A 20,631-nucleotide genomic window follows, 5' to 3' on the forward strand; every position below is an offset into this window, starting at 1 on the left:
CCCTTCCCGGTTGCTCCTCTAAGGGGGCTGCAGCGTGCTGGGTACTGGGCAGGACGTGGACGATCCTGACCTTGAGAGGCGCGGGGGTGGGGGTCAGAGACGCCAGTGGATCTGTTCAGGCTCTTCCTTCCCCCGTGGGTCCTGGGACCAACCACCCTGACCTCTGACCATCTGCTCCCAGGGAGAAGGCAGCTCTGGAGATGGCAGTGGAGGAGCTGAGAGGGAAGGCGGACATTTCGGATGTGGAGAAGCAGCGGCTAGAGGCCGTGAACTGGGAGCTGCAGAGCAGCCTCCTGCTGTGGGCGGAGCAGAAGGCAGGGCTGGAGCTGCAGGGCCAGCGGGGCCTCAGGGAGCTGGAGAACAGGTGGGCTGGCAGGGGGACTGCCCGCAGGCGAGGGCCTGGTGGGGCAGGCAGGGGTCCCTCGCAGGAGAGGCTGCGTGCCTCGGGCCGTCGTGTCCCCTCCCTGGGCCTCAGTGTCCTCATCCACTACGTGGGATAGTTTCCTCACCATCTCGTCCGCTGGGGTTGGGTGGACCTGAGGAGGCAGCAGGGCAAAGGGCTCTCCAGGCCCCTCTGCAGTCCGAGCCATCACCCCCAGACCCAGACTCCCACTCCAGTATGGGCCGGGTGCCCTGTCCCTGCCAATGGCACCCTGTGGGCCCATCAGAGGGGGTTCCGCAGCACGTGTGCCCACCCATGCACATGCAACTCACCCAGGCTGTTCACAGAGAGCACCATCCCGCCTCCAGCCCAGAAACGGGGCAGCAGCCCCACAGCCCAGGGCAGCCCTCCCGGGATGTCATGCTCCTCTTGGGGCTCCCTGGGCCAGCGAGTCTTGTGGAACAACCCCAGCTTGCCCTGAGGCGACCTCACGCCTTCTACCCTCTGCACTTGGGGCCTCAGTCAAGGGCGCCTGGAGCAGCTGGAGGAGAAGGTCTCAGGGCTCAGGCAGGAGCTGGTGTCGGCCAGGGAGGCGCTGAGCGCAGCACGGCTGCAAAGGGACATCGTAGAGGGCGAGAGGGAGAGTCTGCGCGGGGCCCTGGCCCGGGTATGCCTCCGTGCCCTCTCTGGGCCATCTGCCCCAGCCCACCCTGGCCTCGCCTCCCGCACCCCTCGCTGCTCACCTGCCCAGGCCCTCAGCCCTCTGCCAGAGCTCCCACAGCCCCCGATGGCCTCCCCGTCCCCAACCAGTGAGCAACCAGCCTCACCCCTGACTGCTCCTACTCTAAACCCTGCTGGCCACACGTGCTTCTAAGTGGTCTCTCCCTGGCCTCTGGTCTCCTCTTCCGGCTGGAGCCTCAGCACCCAGGGCCACCTGTGCCCAGAGGCCTCCCCTGGTGGGAATCCTTCCCCCGTGTCCCACCCAGGGCTCTGGCTCGCACACCTCCACAATGCGGGGCTCACTCCCTTCCCAGGAATCTGAAAGTCCTTCACTGGCATCCCCTTGGGGTGGCCTCTGCCCCCCTTCCCTACCGCAGGCCAAGTCCAGCAACACTGACCTGGAGCTGCTTGTGTCGCAGCTGAAGTCGGAGGGGGTGGAGCAAAGGGACGCCCTGGCCACAATGGCCACCCTGATGGAAGGACTGGCTCAGGACAAAAGCAGCCTGAACCACCTGGTCCTCCAGGTGAGGCGAGGGCCAGGTGGGCAGGCCTCGCCCTGAGCCTCAGATCCCCCAGGGTGGCTGCGAGACTCCACACCAGCCCTGGGGTCTCCCTTTCATCCGTCCACTCCTGGATGTGGCCCACTCTCCCTGAGAGCATGTTTTGGGGAGAGGATGAGAGAGCCTGAGCAGCCCTGGCCAGACCCGGGGGTGGGCAGGCAGTGCCCACTGGGAAAGGCCTGGCTGGGGGGCCAGCCCACGGGGGCTGAAGGTGGGTAGTGCGTGGGCTGGATGCAGAAACCACCCCTCCCCTCCACACGTCAGCTGGAGCAGGAGCGGGATCAGCTGCAGGAGCAACAGAAGGTGCTAGAGCAGGAGCAGGCCGGTGCCCGGGAGCAGCTGGCGAGGGCGGAGCAGCAGCTGGAGTGCATGCAGGCCGAGCGGAGGGGACTGCAGCAGGCCTGCCGGAGCCTGGAGAAGCGGCAGGAGCAGCTGGAGGGGCAGGCAGCCCTGCTGGAGAGCGAGAGGGCCCAGCTCCGGGAGCAGGTGGGCCAGGTGAGGACATCTGCGCAGACTCCTGCTGCCCTGGGCTGTGGACGGGTCACAGGTCATGTGTTGCTCACTGTGCCTTTGGAAGTTGTGTGGGCTCAGGATGCCAGCACTTTCTGACTGTGGTGCCAACTGACTTGGCTTGATTCCAAATCCAGCTTCCCGGGACCAGGGGCACGGGCAGCAGAGGGATACGCGAAGAAGATGTACGTCTGGCCCATCCTCCATGTCCAGGGTCAGGGTTCGGCCCTCCTCAGACGACCCCAGGCCTCGGCCCGGCGGCTCCTGCACACGCTGCCCTCACAGGGCTTTGCTCCCCGCTGTGTCTTGTTTCTCCCTGGCCCACACGCCCACTCGTTCCTTCCCAGCCCTCTGCCTTTTGTGGAGGGCGCGACTCAGTGCAGCATGACACTGAAGCAGCTTGGGTTTTCCCGCCCCACTTTGCTCGTCTGCATGGAAAACCGCATCCCTGCTGAGCCGCAGGGCCCGCGGCATTCAGACCCCACCGCCCCACCACATTTGCAACAGTGTGACCCCTTTCCATTTGCAGACTCTGTCCTGTCCCTGCCCTGTCGGTTTTTTTTTTTTTTTTTTTTTTTGGTCATCTTTTCCTTCTTTTTTTTTTTTTTTTTTTTTAAAGATGACTGATAAGGGGATCTTAACCCTTGACTTGGTGTTGTCAGCACCACACTCAGCCAGTGAGCGAACCGGCCATCCGTATATGGGATCCGAACCCGGGGCCTTGGTGTTATCAGCACCTCACTCTCCCGAGTGAGCCACGGGCTGGCCCTTTTCCTTCTTTTTTTATTGAAGTGTAATTGACCGTCAGTACGTCCGTGCACAGTTCAGTGAATTTTGACAGTCGTATGCACCTGTGTGGCCTCCACCAAGCTTGAGATACAGAGCATTCCATCAGCCCAGCAGGTATCCCAGCCCCCAGGCGGCCTCTGTCCCGATCTGCAGCACCACCTGCCTTAGAACTTCTTGTAAAGGCAGCAGCCATACAGTCTGGACTCTTTGGTGTCCAGCTTCTCTCCCTCAACACGTCTTTGCAATTCATCCTGTTGTTAAGTGTATCAGCAGCTCTTTCTTTTTTAGTGCATAGTCATATTCCACGGTATGAACACCGCGTTTGCTTACTTATTCACCTGTGCTGGACTTGTGCATGGTTTTCAATGCAGGGCTACAGTGAGCAGTACTGCTACGAAACTTCATGTGCAATTCATATACAAATATTTTCATTTTTCAAGAGTAAAAACATGTGAGCAAAATAGGTATGTGTTGAACTTTACAAGAAACTACCAAGCAGTTTTCCAAAGTGGTCTTGTCATTTCACTCTGCTGCCAGCAGGGTAGGAGAGTTCGAGTTTCTCCTTGGCCTTGCCAACATTTGGTGTTGTCTGTTTTTAATATTGAGCTGTTCTGTGTGTGTGAAGTTATATGTCACTGAGGTTTCAGTTTGTGTTGCCCTGATAACTAAAGATGTTCAGCACACTTTCATGTGCTTATTGGTCATTCATATGCTGTATTTTGTCAAGTGTCTGTTCAAGTCTTTTGCCCGCTTTTTATTGGGTTTTCGTGTTTTGGTAATGGATACATAGGAGTTCATGTACCGTGGATAAAGTACTTTGTCATATAGGTATACTGCAAATATTTTCCCAAGTTTGTAGCTCTCCTATACATTTTCTTAATGATATTTTTGATGGACAGAAAATTCTAACTTTAGCAAAGTCCAGTTTACCAATTTCTTTTTTAATTTTATGATTAGTAACCTAGAAAGGTTCTGAGAAATTTTTGCCTAACCCAAGGACAAGAAGACATCCTCCCGTCTTTTCACTTGGCTTTCACATTTAGGTCTGAGATCCATTTCCAGCTCATCTTTGTGTGTGGCGGTGGTTCTCCAAGTGCACTCTCCTCACAGGCAGCATAAGCTTCACCTGGGGACTTGTTAAAAATGTAAATTCTTGTGCCCCACCTAAGACCTACTGAATCAGGAACTCCGTGGGTGGGACCTAAAAATCTGAATTTTAACTAACCCTGCAGGTGATTCTCATGCACACGAAAGTGTGGGAACCACAGGTGCATGGTCGGAAGTAGAAGTTAAGGTGCATTATCTTTCACACTAATATCCAGTTGTTCCAGCACTATTTTTTGAAGACTTTCCTTTCCCCCTTAAATTACCTTGGCAACTTGTTGAAGAAAATGGATCATATATGTGGGACTCAGTGGTCTGTACAAATCGCTCTATTTATTCATTCTTTCACCGAAACCACGCTGTCTTGATTACCATAGCTTTTTAGTAAGTCTTGAAATTGAATACCACAAGTGCTCACGCGTTGCTCTTTCTTCAGTGTCGTTTTGGCTGTTCTAAATCCTTTGCACGTCCATCCACATTTTAGAATCAGATTGTCAATTTCTACCCCTCCCCCTCAAAATAAGCCTGCTAGGATCTTGATTAGGATTGCATTGAATTTATAGATCCATTTGAAGAACCTGGACATCTTAACTATATTGAGTTTTCTGCCCATGACTGTGCTTTCTCTTTCCATTTCTTTCTTCATTTCCCTCGGGCATATTTTGAATTTTCAGTGTAGAGGTCTTTCACATCCTTGATTAGATTCATTCCTAGCTTTAATGTTGTATATCATATTGCCGTTTGAATTCATTTTCCTATTGCTCATCTCCAGCCTATAAAAATACAACTTCATACATTTACTTTGAATCACGCGATCTTGACAAGTTTTCTTATAACTACTAGAGTTTTACATGTATGAGGGGACTTTAAAAATTTTGTGGAAAATATAATTGGAAGATAATATGGATCTTTCCATGAACTTTCTGAAGTGCCCTCGTATATAATCACATCATCTGTGAGTAACAAGAGTTTTACTTCCTTTTTTAAATCTCAATACCTTTTCTTTCTCTTTTTCTTATTGCACTAAAACCCGCAGAACAATACTGAATACAAGTGGTGAGGGCGTCCACCCTCCCACGGAACCCAGTCGTGAGGAAAGTATTCACGATGTCACCATTCAATACGATGTTATCTGTAGGCTTTTCATAGATGCACTTTATCAGATTGAGGAAGTTCCTTTTTATTCCTAGTACACTGAGATTTTTTTAAATCATAGATGGGTATTGAATTCTGCTAAATCCTTTTTCTGCATCTATCAATATGATTATATCATTGTTCTTATTTTGTTAATGTGGTGAATTATACTGGTTAATTTTTTGAATGTTAAACTAACTTTGCATACCTGAGATAAACCCTATATGGTCATAAGTTAGTATTCATTTTATGTATTTTGTGACTCAATTTATAATATTTCATTAAGCATTTATGCTTCTATATTCATGAGAAAAATTGGTTTGTAATTTTCTTTTCTTGTAACATCTTTGTCAAATTTAGAGCCAGGGTTATGCTGGCCTCATAGAATAAGTTGGAAAGTGTTCCCTTTTCCTCTGTTTCCTGAAAATGTTTGTGTAAAATTGGTGCTATTTCTTCCTTAAATGTCTGGTGGAATTCACTAAGGAAGTCATTTGAGTCTGGAGATGTCTTTGTGGGAAGGGGTTTTATAAAAAATTCAGTTTCTTTGACAGATATGTAATCTATTCAGATTTCCTATTTGTTCCTGTATCTGTTTCTTCTTCAACATTCTAATAATTTTGCATGCTATGCTTTTATTGTCATTCAGGTCAAATTATTTTCTGATTTTCCATGTGATTTCTTCTTCAAACCATTGATTATTTAGACACATATTGCCTCGCTTCCAAATATGAGGATTTTCTAAGTATCTAATTGTTATCAATTTCTAATATAATTCCATTGTGGTCAGAAAACATATTCCATATCACTTTAATGGATTTAAATTTATTGAGGCATGCCTTATGGTCCAGCCTATTGTCTATCTTGTTGAACATTCCATGTTCATGTAAAAAGAATGTGTATTATGCTATTCTTGAGTTTAGTGTTCTATTAATGTCAATTAAGTCAAATTGTTTGATAGTGTTGTTTAAATCTATATCCTTTGTTTATTTGTTTGTTTGGTTGGTTGTTTTTGTCTACTAGTTCTGTCAACTACTGAGAGAAGGACATTAAAATCTGTATCTATGATTACAGAATTGTCTATTTCTCGCTTTAAATCTGTTAATTTGTGCTTTGTGTATTTATAATTCCTATTATTAGGTGCATACACATTTAGTATTTTAAGTCTTCATAGTTAATTGACTTATTATCATAACATAATGTTCCATCTTATCCACTTCTTATCTCTAGTAATACTCTTTTTCTTGATATCTATTTTTTCGATATTGATATAGCCACACCAACTTTCTTATTCTTAGTGTTTCCATGGCATATCCTTTCCATACATTTACTTACAACTTCTCTGGGTCTGTTTATTTAAAGTGTGTTTCTTAGAAAAAGCACATTGTTGAGTCTTGCTTTTATATTTACTCAGACAGTCTCTACTTTTTAATTAGAATGTTTAGACCATTTACATTTAATGTAACTGTTGATATGCTTCATTTAAGTGTTCTATCTTGATATTTGTTTTCTATTTGTCTTTTCTTTTAAAATAATTTTGCATTCCTATTTTCTGGTCTCCTTTTGGATTAGTGGCATGTTTAATTAGTATTCCATTTTATGTTCTCTATTGATTTTTTAAAGCTAAAATTCTGTTCATTTTTTTTTTTTTAGGATACTCTAAAATTATGCCCAGTGTATATACAAATAATATATTACTTCAAAAATAATTTAAGACACTTACAACAACATATTTCATTTACTTCTCATTATGGCTTGAATGTGTCTCCTCTAAAGTTCAAGTGCTGATACTTAGTGGTCAATTGTGTTAGCATTAAAAAGTGGGGCCATTAAGAGGTGATTAGGCCATGTGGGCTCTTCCTTTGTCAATGGGGTTAAGACTCTTACGACTTATGCAGCATTTGTCTCTCACTTGCCCATCTGCCTTCTACCACGTGAGGACACAGTAGTGTCTCCTCTAAAGTTCAAGTGCTGAAACTTAGTGGTCAATTGTGTTAGCATTAAAAAGTGGGGCCATTAAGAGGTGATTAGGCCATATGGGCTCTTCCTTTGTCAATGGGGTTAAGGCTCTTATGACTTATGCAGCATTTGTCTCTCACTTGCCCATCTGCCTTCTACCATGTGAGGACACAGTGTTCCTTCCCTCTGGAGAATGAAGCATCAAGGCACCATCCTGGAAGCAGAGAGCAGCCCTCACCAGACACCAGACCTGCTGGTGCCTTCATGTAAACTTCCCAGCCTCTAGATCTGTGAGAAAATAAATTTTTTATAATTTACCCAATCTCGGGTATTTTGTTGCAGCAGCACAAGTGGACTAAGACATCCCTCCTATTCTTTTTGCTCTTGTTGCTATATATTTTATTTCTGTATACATTGTTACAAAGCCTACAATAGGTTATTAATATTTTTTGCTTTTTATGTGGTCATTTTAACACATCTCTCTCTCTCTCTCTCTCTCTCTCTCTCTTTCACACACACACACACACACACACACACAAATATATACACATTTCAGTTATCTGGTGAAATTCTCCATTTTCTTGGGCATGTTCTTGGACATATTAATTGCAATATGTTTCATGTCTTTGTCTGATAACTCCAACATCAGGATCCACTAATGGGTCTCTTTCTATTATCTTTTTTTAATATTTTTGTTTTCAGCCTCTTGTTCTCATCTCCTGGTATGCTTAATAATTTTTTATTGAATGACAGACTTTGTGTTTTTGTAGATACAATTTATAGAGATAATTTGAGGCTCTGAATGATACAGACTTCTTCCAGAGAGAGTTTGATTTTGACTTTGTGAAACTGGATTAGGGTGAGATCACCTTTATTCAGCATGGGAGTTACCTGGTTTGTAACTGCATTTCATTTGTTGCTGCTGTTGTTGTTGTTTTGAGGAGTGGTCTGTTTTTGGTTTACCTCAGGCTATAACATAACTCTCCTATGATCCTAACTAGAAGTCTTGGGTGTTTACCAGAACCCCTACTCTTTGGTTAGCCTTTAAAATCAGATTTTGTTTTCTCAGTTCTATAAGACTACCAAAAGTTCCATGTGACCCAACTTCCCAAACTCTCAGAGCCACTTTTTGTTCAGATTCTTAGTCCCTTGGCCTTATTCTGCTTGTGAATTATAAAAACATATATTTTAAAAAGCAGTACCATTAAAAAGCCCCAATACAGAATATCAGGCTTACCTCAGGGCATTTCCTTCATCTCTGGTATTTCAGTCTCTCATGCTCTGGCTGCCTTGGTAGCTCTGAATTCCACGTTTGTCTCCTTGGTCTCATAAGCCTGCTGAAATCTTAGGCCTAGTTTCCAGCCATTTAGCTAATGCTTTATCCTTGGCTCCTAAAGCTCTAGGCCTGGTGCCACTTAGGATTTGGCAAATGCCTCAAGGAGGGACAATCTTCTGTAGAACTTTGGGCTCGCTTTAATACACTGCCTGTAATCTGGCCCCCTGCCTTGGTTTCTCTGTAATGCCTTCAAACAGATTATTCGGGGGTTATATTGTACAACTTTTCTAGTGGCTCTGGGTAAGAGGGTTGATCCTAAACAGTCTACTTCACCACGATCAGAAGCAGAAAGTCCAGGTCTTTACTTTTATAGATTTTGTTGTTGTTGTTGTTGTTGTGACCGGTAAGGGGATCGTAACCCTTGGCTTGGTGTCGCCCGCACCACGCTCAGCCAGTGAACGCACCGGCCATCCCTATATAGGATCCGAACCCGTGGCCTCGACGCTCCCAGCGCCGCTGTGCTTCCGGTGCCGCACTCTCCTGAGTGAGCCACGGGTTCGGCTCTTAAAGAATATTTTCACTGGGTATCAAATACTTGTTCAGCCATTGTTTTCTTTCAGCAATTTGATCAAGTCATTTCATTGTCATCTGGCTTTCATTGTCGCCACTCAAAAGTCACATGTCAGTCTTATTGTTGGTCTTTTAAAGGTTATGTATGTTTTTTTCTCCAATTTTTAGATATTTTTCTTTATCTTTGGTATTCAGAAACTTTACTAAGATGTACCTAAGTAACATTTTCTTTTTTATTTATTTTTGGGGATATTATGGCTTATACTGTGGCTTGACATGTTTTATTAGATTTGTGGATACTGTGACTTGATATATCATATTAGATTTGGAAAATTCTTGGCCCATATCTGTTCAAATATTCTTCCACCTCTTCTTCTAAGGCTCTAATTACACATATGATGGACCTTTTTACCTTATCCTCTATGATTATTGCACTTTTTTCTGTATTTTCCAGTCTTTTTTCTCTTTATGATTCAGTCTGAATACATTTTTTGTCTATCTTCCAGATTATTAGTACTTTCTTCTATTCTAATTTTCCACTGAACCTATTAATTTATTAATTTTGGTTATTGTGTTTTAATTTGTATTATTTGTATTTAGTATCCAGTTCTCTTGTTAAATTTTACATCTTGCCATTCATCTTTTTTAACATATTAGTCTGCTATTTTAAAGTCTGTGTCTGATAATTCCAATAGCTGGATAGCTGGGGTGGGGAGGTCTATGTCTTTTTTTTTTTTTATCTTAAATATGTGTGTATGTGTGTATGTATTTTTTGTCATGTGGTCTTGTCTCCTGATATGCCTGATATTGTGTTGATTAAATGTAAAATATCATATATAAAAAAATAGAAATAATTTGAGAATCTTGATGATGCTATTCTTCCTCCAGAGAGGATTTACTTTTGATTCTGGCAGGCAGGAAAGGTAGGAGATGATCACTGTAAACCAATCAGTGATTCAGTTTTTATAAGGGATGGTCTATTGCTGACTCACTGCTACTACTAGAGTCAAGCTCTTCTGTGAACAAAGTGCGAAATCTGGAATGTTTATCAGGGCCCCTCCTTTTTGGTGGCTCTGAACTCCAGTTTTTATACCCCTAAGGCCATGGTATTGCCAGAAGCTCTCCTTGGCATCTCAGTTTCTCAACCAAAACTCTTAAATCGGCAGATGCTTTGGGGACAGCAGAGACACCACATGGTGGGCTCACTCCTCTATGTTTCTCGTCTCTCTAAGATCTTGGCTCCTTCAGTTCCAGCTGCTTTTGCAGTGCTCTGAGGCCTCATACAGACTCCTGTGACACTTTTGCCTAGATTTCTGTAATATTCTTGGTGGAAGTGTTGGTCTGTAACAATCCAACCCTCTGTTACCTTCTATTGCCATTTCTATGCAGTGTTTCCTACCCCCTGGAGACTTGTGGTCCAACAGAAGCTACCATTTAGATTGTCAGTTGGCTGCTACCTGGGAGTGCCCAGCTCCATAACATCCCCATCATGGCTACAGAAGTGGACATACCCTCTATTGTAAAAACACATATGTGCACTTCTGAGGTCCACTGTGTCTTCTGTCCACCCACCTTTTCCAATTACATCTCCATGCCACTCTGCATGGAATCACTTCTGAAGTCCTTCCTTTCACTCAGGAAGCCCCTCCTCACCCTCCCACTCACCCTCTGTCTCTGCTAGACTGTGCCCTTCCCTCCCCAGGTCACACACAAGAAACAGGCCCTGGAGGAGCAGCTGGCACAGAGCCTGCAGGACCAGGAGGCCCAGACGGACACTCTGAAGCAAGCTCTGCAGGAGAAGGATGCTTTGTCTGAGGAACGGGCCCAGCTACTGGCCAAGCAGGAGGCCCTGGAGAGGCAGGGCCAACTCATGGCTGAGGAGGCAGCTGATCTCAGGTACCCATGGGCCTGCCAGTCAGAGCATGTCCCATGTGGCCTCACCTCAGAGACACTACAGTGTGGTGGGGGTGGGGGGACACCCCCACACTGACACAGGGTGGGGCAAGTGTGTCTGTGCATGTGAGATGGGCTGTGAGTGAGGGACAAGCACCGTGCCTTTGGGGTGAGGAGAGCATCTAGAAGAGGCAAATCTAGCGAGAACCCTGGGGTCACCTTGTGACAGAGATGGGGGCAAGTAGCAGAAACCCAGCTCAGACCACTGGAAGGAAGATATGGCATGGACTGTCTTGCTTATGGATATGAGAAGTTCAGAGTGATTCAGCTCCAGGCAAGGCTGGAGCCAGGCACTCCCACAGAGCCTTCAGGATCCTGCCTTTCCCTCCCCAATGCTGTTTGACTCTGAGGTTTCATTCCCAAGAAGACTCACCCTGAGAGGTGGCAGAATAGCCAGTGGCAACTCCAGTCTCCTTCCTACAGCAGACAAAGATCAGCCTTCTCCCCACATGGCCCGATAGCAGCTGCCAGCAACCATCATGACCTAGCTGACATCCCTGTCCCAGCCCTGGGAGCCAGGAGTCACAGGGCTCTGATGGCCAGGACCAGGTCACACGCCCATCCCTAGAGCCAAGGGCAGGATCATCCCCAGGGAACCACAAGGCAGAGTGGGGCCACAGTGAGCCCCCAAGATCATTGGGGGCAACTTCCAAAAGCTGGAATGGGCACTTCTAGGCAAGAACAAGGGTGCCCCGTAGGCTGTTGCCTGGTGAGCTGAACTGGTCTTGAGGCCTCTGCAGAAATCCCAAAGCCGGTGGCTTTCTGCACCTCGTGGGCTCTTCTCAGGAACACCTAAGTATTTTTGTAGAACATCTTTCCTCCTGGAACTCCAGAATCAAGGGGCCATGAGAAACCTTGGAGTCCCAGATCCTTGAACTTCTTCGCAGACAGACCCCTCCTGCAAATGAAAGCTGGCACAGAAATGACAACAGAAAAGCCAAGGAAGCTTCTCTGGGCCCCAGGGGCTCAGAGGACCAGAGACTGGAGGCTCCTTTCCTCCCCACGGTGTCTGCTGCCAGAACCCAGACGCCCTGGCTGGAACCCTCAGCAGCCTGGGACCCTGTCCCTGTGGTGCCCCTGGCCTCAGCCCTGACTGCTGAACCCAGTGTCTCTGGCTGTGCAGTCCCCAGACAGTCACAGCCCACCAAGCAACATCTCGTGATGGCCATCCCAAGCTTCTGGTAACAGGGCCGCTTGGGGACTTGTCTGGAAGCCACATCTGCTCTGCACGCACTCTGTGTTCTTCTGGCCAGCTCAGTGGGGCCAGAGGGTGTGGACGCTGCTATTTTAATGAGCTTTCTGGTAACACTGATGACAGTCAAGTGTGGGAAATCCTGCGGCAGCTCCGCCTTCTCCTGATGAAGTCCCCCATGTCCACCTTATGAAGGGCACCCAGCTTCCAAGGTCCTTGAGCCCCCTACTCCCAGGTTCTGATGAGGCTGAAACCCTCTCTCTGAGGGTTCACGGGGTGCTGGCCTGCTGTCAGCAAGATGCACCAGGGTCCCCGCCTGCACACCACGCCGGGTCCTGACCCCCACCCCACACAGCCTCCCGCTTGCTCAGAGCACACTGCTGTGAGCCAGGCCTTGCTCCCGGGGGCTCAGCAGCAGCCGAGAGGCTCTTAGCCTCCTGCAGAGGGAGGGACACACACACACTCAAGCTTCAGACAAAGGTGTGAGATGTCTGAGCAGCAGAGGCCACGTGCCCCAGAGGACACCCGGCGGCATCCAGGAGGAGGAGCGTGCAAAACGGGTGCGAAGGGAGGGTTGTCTCCGTGCAGAGTGGGGAAGAGTACCAGCGGAGGGGGTGCTCGCAGACACGTGGTGGGGGGCACGGGGGCACTCCCAGGGCACAGCATGGTAACAATCTAGACGTGCTGGTGACGACTGCCTGGTTGATAATGGAAGAATTCATTGTCAGGAATTCAGAGTCCTTTGTTACCCTCCCAGAAACAGCAACTGTTGAGAGTCGGTGCGCCTTGTTCCAGGAGTCTCCTGAGTGATTGCGTCTGTGTGCACAGACAGAGCAAGGCAGCTTTCTACATCACAGAAGCAATCTGCGTGCAAAGTTCTAATTTGGCAGGCTGCTTTTGGCGGTGACTCCTTTCATGGCAAGAGAATACAGTCTCCCTGTCCTTGTTAACGACTGCATAGTGCTCCGGAGACAAGATGCACCATAATTTCAAGAACATTCTCCCATTTATTGGCACTTCAGCCGAGTCCAATTAATGCCCTTTGAAAAGCTGCAGTGGGCACATGTGTTTCTGTAGAACTGGTGCCTACAAGTGGACTTGCTAGGTCAAAGATATGCACACTCTAAGTTTTGCAATTTCCCCACCCTCACACCAAAAATGGCCCTCACAACCTTGCCAACACAGGATACTGTCACTGTTTTAAGCTTTTGCTAATCTGATGCACAGTTGGGATTTGAATCTCCCCGAGCACTAATAAGATTAAGCAGGTTTCATATGATTTTTAGCCATTTCTGTGTTCTTTGTGAATAACAGCCTTTTTCTCAGTTTTCTGCAGGGTCAGCTGACTTTGTCATTGATTGGTAGGAGATGTTTGTACATGATGGACAGTAATGCTTTGCTTGTGTATTTAGTGCAGATTTTTCTCCAACTTGGTCCCTCGTCTTTTAAGTTGGTTTGTGGAATCTTTTCTGCAGAAAAGTGTATCTCTTTAAGTGTATTTGGATCTGTCAGCCTCTTAACATTTGTCTTCTGGCTTTTGTGTCTTACTTAAGAAGACGATAAAGAGCTCATCCGTATTTTTCCTACTATTTTTGTAGCTCTGAGTCGTTTTGTTGTTACTTCTTTGTTTTATTTCAGTTTTACATTTAGCTTTTTATTCCACCTGAAACACACTTTTGTGAAGGGATTTGACATGAACGAGGCCCCCTGTTGCTTTTCTGACTTTCTACCCCAGCCTGGGCCCTGCACCAGTCCTCACGGCAGGAACACGTGGGTGACTTGCCTCTTGTCTGATGCTCCTCTGCAGGGCCGAGAGGGACTCTCTGGAGAGCAGCCTCTTTGAGGCCCAACAGCTGGTGTTGCAGCTGCAGTCTCAGCAGGAACAGCTGGAGGGACAGGTCCAGAGCACACGGCTCGCTCGGCAGGCCCTGCAAGGTGCCCCCGCAGGTGGACCCTTGGCTCCTCCCCTCTGAGTCAGCTGCAGAAGGACCCTTTGAATGGAGCTCAGTCCCCAGACGTGCTGCTCCCACTCCCCAGACCCTAAAGGTGCACAAACATGGGCCTGGAGCTCATGTGGCTGAATGAGCCCCTTGCCTACAAGGAGGAGGCAAGAGCCCTGCTGGCAGCATCTGGTGTTGGCCCAAGGCTCACAGCTGGTCATCGTGGTGGTCTCTTGCCCCACTCCCTGCGCCCTTGCTCCTGCTCAGGCCCCTGCCATGTGCTAGCCACCCAGCCCTGAGCCTGGCCACAGGCAGAGCAGGTGGCCGTCACTCCATAGGGAGCTCACAACGGCCACAGGGGTTCTAGTGCACAGCCCTGTGGCCAGTCCCCGACACGCCTGTCACTTCACAGGGGAAATGGAGCAGCTGAAAAGTGACTGGGAGGCCCAGGAGACGAGGCTGCAGCAGGACGTGGGGCGGCTCCAGGAGCAGGTGATGCAGCGGGAGCAGGACACACAGCTGGCCCTGGAGCGCCAGGCGCTGGCCCACCGCGAGGACCTGGTGCGGCTGCAGAGGGAGAAGGTGTGCTTCCCGGGGCCCACCTGGCCGCTTCCCAGGATCTACCATGTCCTAAAGAATGTCAGACCCCTGGCGGGAGGGGCCCTAGGAGAGGGCAGGGGAGGGCGCGCTGGGGACCTGCTCACTCTTTACAGTTCTAGTGGTGGCCCAGGGCCTTCCCCAGGAAAGTCCTCGCGTTGGGCATGCATGCAGGGTGGGCTTCTCCCTCACAGACCTGGCTGCAGCCTGAGGGCCACGGGCCAGAGGGGGCCTCGTCCCCCATCTGAGCCGTGCTGGTCGCAGGCTCCTGCAGGCGTCACGTGCTGGTGGTACACTGTAGAGGCTCAGGAGGGTTTATGAACTGTTAGGTGAGTGTGGGATGGTGGATGGCGAGGCACAGAGAGGCCCTTCCCAGCTCTTGCTTCTATGCACCTGTCAGGGAGACAGGCTGAGGTGGGGGTGGCAGGGAGGCAGGCTAGATCGGACGCCCTGGGTGGTCCCATGAGCAGTCTCACCTGCTGTCTCACGTGCCCTGACATCACAGCCTGCCCTTTGCCTCGGCCCAGGAGACCCTGAGGTTGTCCCTGGCAAGGGAGAAGGAGGAGGCTGCCTGCCGGCTGGAGCAAGAGAAGGCGCTGGTGGCAGCAAGTGCAGCCGAGAGGGAGGCTCTGCAGGTGGATCAGGATGAGCGCCTCCTCCAGCTGCAGCAGGAGATGCAGCAGGTGAGGACCACCAGGAGGCAGCGGGCCCAGCACAAGGGCTGCGTGGGGGCCGCCTCGTCAGGTCACTGCCATTGCAGCTCTGGTCTTCCACAGCAGCCCTGATGGACAGACATCCACCCCCCAGTTCACCTGAACATCTGTCCAGCTGTCCATGCACCCGGCCATCCGTCACTCATCTACCACTTACCTGTCCAGAACTCAGCCCAGCAGTTATTGGCCCTCTGACCATCCATCCGTCCATCCCCCTAAACATTCTTGCATCTGTCCTCACACTCAGCTGTCCGTCCACATACCCAAGCATCCATCCATTTGTCTGAATTCTCCATCCACCTGATCAGCCAGTCAGTCGTCCAGTCACCCATCAACGTATCCACCAACTCACCTGACCACCAGTCCAAGCACACGACTATCGCCCACCCGCCCACCTGACCATCCTGCCGGCCCGCGGGCTGTTGGGGCTCAGACGCTGGGCCTGTAGAAGCCACCTGAGTCCAGGCTTTGCCGGCAGACTGTGCCGGCCTGAAGAGCTCACTGTTGAGTGGGTGGAGCAGACACGTAAACACACCTGTACGTGTTGTCACACAGTGTGTGTGATGAGCACTGCAAGTTGTCAATACACATTACAACCCACAAGGGAGGAGTGGCCGTAGCCAGGAGCAGCCAGGACTCTGTGCTGCTAACTTGACCCTCGCAACACTCGGGGCTCCGCACTCCTACTACCCCCATTTTACTGGTGAGGAACCCAAGGTCCACAGCCATCGTATCCCTCGGGCAGTTGGCACAGGACCCCTGCTGGGCGTGTGCTGTGCTCTCCACTGCCCCTCTGCTCTGCATCCTGAGACAGAGGAAGCGAGTGCCTCGGAGGGGGAGAGGAGGCTCCAGGTGGGGGCATCGCGGCATGTCGGGATGGCGTGCGGTGCAGCTGCCGGAGTCGGGGCAGCGAGGAGGGGTGCAGGGAGCCAGGAAGGGCCTCGCACACCAGGGGCAGCTGGCGGGAAGCCAGCAGGTGTTCTTGAGCAGGGATGATGTGATGCTGCTTGCTCGGAAGAGAGGCTGGAGCCAGGAGCATGGGGAGTGGCCACGGGCCAAGCCAGAGCCAGGCAGAGGAGGACGGGTGCATCCAAAGACCCCTGCAAGGTGGCAGCAGAGTCTCAGGGGGGCAACACAGCTGGGAGAGTGGGCGGTCGGTCAGGGTCCCCATGCAGCCCCCTCACTCCCGTCCAAGACCAACACCGGGCCGCCTGCCATTCTCATGAGGCCACATTGCAGCTTCCAAATATCACACACAGCCCCAAGAGTGGGACTTCGTCATAGAGGAGAGCAGGCTGAGATGGCAGAAAGATGTCACCTGCTCATAGCCTTCCCTGGACCACAGCATGACCATGATCAGTCATGGCATGAAAGGCCAGGCCTGTGGGCACTTGTTGCCAGTGCAGCAGCTGGGCTTTCTCTGGACCCCGCCTGCCCTGCCAGCTGCCCTTAATAAACCATTAATTAAAAATAGCCTATGCAGAGAGGGGACCCAATGTGCAAATTCTGCAAGCTTCCCTGAGGACACTGTGATGTCCTCAGTCACAAAACAGTCTTCCAGAGACTTTACTTCTATAACAAAGAGAAGTTCCGTGTGGAGCAAGAATCAAAGAAATGGAGCGTCCGGCCCAGGAGGAACCGTTTGCACGTCCTTCGTCCGGTCGCCCCTCCTGGGTCTGAAGTGTGACCACCCACACCTGTCTGCAAAAGGAAGCCCTTGCCCAGTGGATGCCAAACTTCTATCTTGGATGAAGTTTTCCTAAAATTTGAACAAATACTTTGCTGCTGTGTCTGCTAGTGAGGGTCACAGAGGGAGACACAAGGCCTCGCCCTGAGAGACCCTACAGTCCGGCGAGGGTGGTAGGTCTGTAAAGAGCTAACAGTACCTCAGGCAGAACCACATGAGCATGGACTCAAGGGAGGGAGAGGACCAAGGGGGGTGCTGACTTTTTTAATTGTTTAAAATATAGAAAGCCATTCAACAAAGAGCGTCCCCTGTTCCTGCTCTTCACGTCCCTGGCTCCTCAGGGAGCTACCATGTTCCACGTTTGCCCCTCTGCAGTGCTGCAGTGCAGTTCCGACACTAACTCCCCTGAGTTTGCACAGCCCCTCAAGACTGCCCTCAGTGCAGACACCAGCTGCAAGTTTGGGGCCCTCCCAGCCACCCACGCTTCTGACCAGCTGAGCACACGTTTGGGGGTTTCCATGATCCCCTTGGGTTCAATAATTCACTAGAATGACTCACAGAACTCAAAAGAGCACAGTACTTACTATTACAGTTTTACTATAAAGGATATAAATCAGGACCAGCCATAAGAAGAGACACATAGGATTGGGTCTGGGCAAGTCCCAGACACAGAGCTTCTGTGCCCTCTCCCTTTGCAATTGGTGTGACACTATCCCAGCTCTCCAATGTGTACACCCACCAGGAAGCCCCACTGAGCACTGGTGTCAGAGTTTTTATTAGAGTTTCACTACATAGCATGTGATTGCAGTAAGTTTCTAACCCCCTTCCCCAGAGGCTGGGAGGTTGGGCTGATATCCCAGGGCTCAAAGCCCCAGCCCCCTAATCACGTGGTTGGTCTTTCAGGCATGGACAGCCCCATCATGAAACCATGAGTCAGCTCGTTAGCAGAATCTCAGGTGCACTCCCAGGGCCCACCATGAACAGCACAAACACTCCTCACTTGGGAAATGCCCTCCCAGGACCCAGAACAAAGACCGAATAAGTCTCTTATGATGCAATATCCTCCCAAAGGTTACTTGCAAACAGAAATGTATAGTGTTATCGCCCCTCCCCACCTTGTTAACACAAAAGCCTCCTTTCTTTTCTCAGTTATCGCTGTATCTTGGAGGTCTTTTCACATCTGTGTTCTCAGAGCTTCCTTTTTCTTTTTCACGGCTGCGTGACGTTCTGTTGGGGACACAGATCCTCACTGGTTCTGTTGGTATCTCGGCGGTCATCGGGGCTGCCTGTGGCTTTGTCGCTGTTACAATGTTATAAACAATCACTGATGACGCTGAGCTTCGGTCGTGCGGCGTGTGCACACACGCATCTCCAGGCTGCCCTCCCCCACGCGGGCCTGGGCACAGCGAGAACGTGCATTGTGATTTTGATGGGCTTTGCCAAACCCGTTCCACCTTCCACAGACTTGCCCCAGAGCAGACTCCACCCTTGGAGTGGGTGGGTGGCATGTGCATGCTCCATACCATCAGCAAGGTGGAGCATTTGCGGTGTTTAAGGACCATCAGTGGTTCCTTCTCTGTGCACTGTAGGAAGCGTTGCCTGGAGGGATGGGGGAAGGTGGTTCATGAAGCTCCCTGACCTGCTCTGGGAAAGAGCAGGATTTTGTACGGGTGCAGGATGGGGAGGGGCACCCCAGTGAGGGGCACTGCTGGAGCACAGACACGGAGGTGGGACAACGTCAGATGGAGGGGAGAAGGCTTAGGCAGTGAAAGGGCCCAGGACTTGAGGGTTGCCTCTGCGGATGCTGCCCGCTCCTCAGCAACAGGGATGTGGAGACAGGAACGAGCTGTGTCTGGTAGCCTCTCCTTAAAGAGGTGGGGCGGGTGGGTCTGGCCCCTTCCCCAAGCCTCCCCAGCTCTCTCACAAGCACCCCTCCCATCCAGGCCCTGTCTCTGAAAGAAGCAGAGAGGAGCCTGCTGAACGAAGAACTCTCCAGGGCCACACGGGAGCTGGAGTTTGTGCGGCAGAAGGCCCAGAGCCGGCAGAAGCAAGCCGAGGTGAGCCCCACGCCACCCAAGCCCAGGACTGGGGGCCCACCTGGCCATGGGCATAGCCCACAGGTGCTGACAGAGCCCAGATGCATCCCCTTCCCGCCTGGTCCAGGCAGCAAGTCCCCAGCATCCCCCTTTGCCTGAGCCTCAGTTTTCCCCCAGTGTGTCCAGGTCTCCTGCTTGGAGGGGACACTGTCCTGATGGGCAGAAAAGGCCATAGTGAACCAGAGCTGTGCTCCTGGTCCCCGCCCATGACAGCAGGCCATGAGCACTGGCTCTACTTGGCCCAGATCTCCTTTGCCCCTGGGACTGGCAGAGGCCAGAGAGGGGAGGGCCTGCTCCAGTCTGGGGCCGACCGTGAGCTGTTCCCCCTACCCCTGGCCACAACGGCCCCAGCCTTGCCTGTCTGTGCACTTGAGCTGTCGTAGCAAAGCACAGCCAGGGAAACATACGCACAAGGCCTCTTGGAACTAACTCACTGGACAGATCCCTTCCAAGGAGAAACTAAACCAGAGGAGGCTGGCACTGTACCCGAGGCAAACCCTCGGCTGGAAAGACACCCACGTTGAGTCCTCTCCTCCCCGGCCCTGGCCTCTCTGGCCCCTCTGGCTGTACACACCCAGTTAGCAGGGATTGCACCATGACGCCCGCACTGCGGCGCCTGCACCACGACGCCTCTGCCCCTGGCCTTGGTCCTTCCAGCCCTCACCACCTTTGGTGACGATGCTGCTCATTCTGGTACTTGTTCGTTTGTTTAATCCCAGGAGATCCTGTCCCATCCTGGTCCCTGGCCTGTCCCCAGCCCTGAACACAGGGTTAGATGAGTTACAGGTGCTGAATGAATGATGGCGGAAGTCAGGGAGCGGGTGCGTGCACGAAACGCAGCCCGCGTGCCAGGCCCCAGCTGTGCACCCCTCCCATGCACGGGGACCAGTCCTGCTGACTTGCATGGGAGGCGTGAGCAGGCCGCCCCGCTGGGGGCCCTGGGGAGGCCGCTGGGTTTACTCTGACCTGTAGGACAGCTGGGCGCGGGGAGAGACCCCCCGGGCGCTGTGCGGCAAGAAGGGTGCTGCAGTTAGGAGCCGGCTGCCAGGGTGTTTCTTCACCCCCTCCTGCCTGACGCCCCCACCCGGATCCCAGCCACTGTGAGCAGGGCAGCCCAAAGGAGCTCCTGGCACCCCAGGAGAGCCCTGCCTGGAGCTTGTCGCTGGCTCCCTGGAGCCCCCACCCCTGCTCGGTTCCCACCCCTGAGTCCTGGATGGTCTGCGGGGCCCAGGAGGACCACACCCAGCACTGGGCTGTGCCCGTGACCCTCCTTCCTCCCGACCCCTGGCCCTGCTGCTCCGAGGGCTCCGCCTTGTGGGCAGGGAACCAGGACAGTCCTCCTGAGACCCTGGGAGCTGAGTCCTTGGCTCGCAGGGGGCCTCCTCTGAGCCAGCGCTGGCTTCCAGAGCCTTCTCTTGCACTGGCCCTGAGTCTCCCCCTGGACTTGGGACT

The 20,631-nt window shown here is 51.1% G+C and overlaps 1 protein-coding gene across 1 annotated transcript in view; it reads left to right on the top strand.

Annotated features, from left to right (window-relative positions):
• The window catches only part of CROCC2 (ciliary rootlet coiled-coil, rootletin family member 2), a 68,478-nt gene that overhangs the window by 14,771 nt on the left and 33,076 nt on the right, over positions 1-20,631 (top strand). The window contains 9 exon segments of the mRNA XM_063087083.1: positions 182-364; positions 905-1,049; positions 1,480-1,626; positions 1,927-2,157; positions 10,704-10,897; positions 13,954-14,081; positions 14,499-14,668; positions 15,211-15,366; positions 19,027-19,140. Coding sequence (XP_062943153.1) covers positions 182-364; positions 905-1,049; positions 1,480-1,626; positions 1,927-2,157; positions 10,704-10,897; positions 13,954-14,081; positions 14,499-14,668; positions 15,211-15,366; positions 19,027-19,140 — 1,468 coding nt within the window.

This window comes from Cynocephalus volans, chromosome 1 (assembly GCF_027409185.1).
Source record: "Cynocephalus volans isolate mCynVol1 chromosome 1, mCynVol1.pri, whole genome shotgun sequence".
Taxonomy (NCBI): Eukaryota; Metazoa; Chordata; class Mammalia; order Dermoptera; family Cynocephalidae; genus Cynocephalus; species Cynocephalus volans.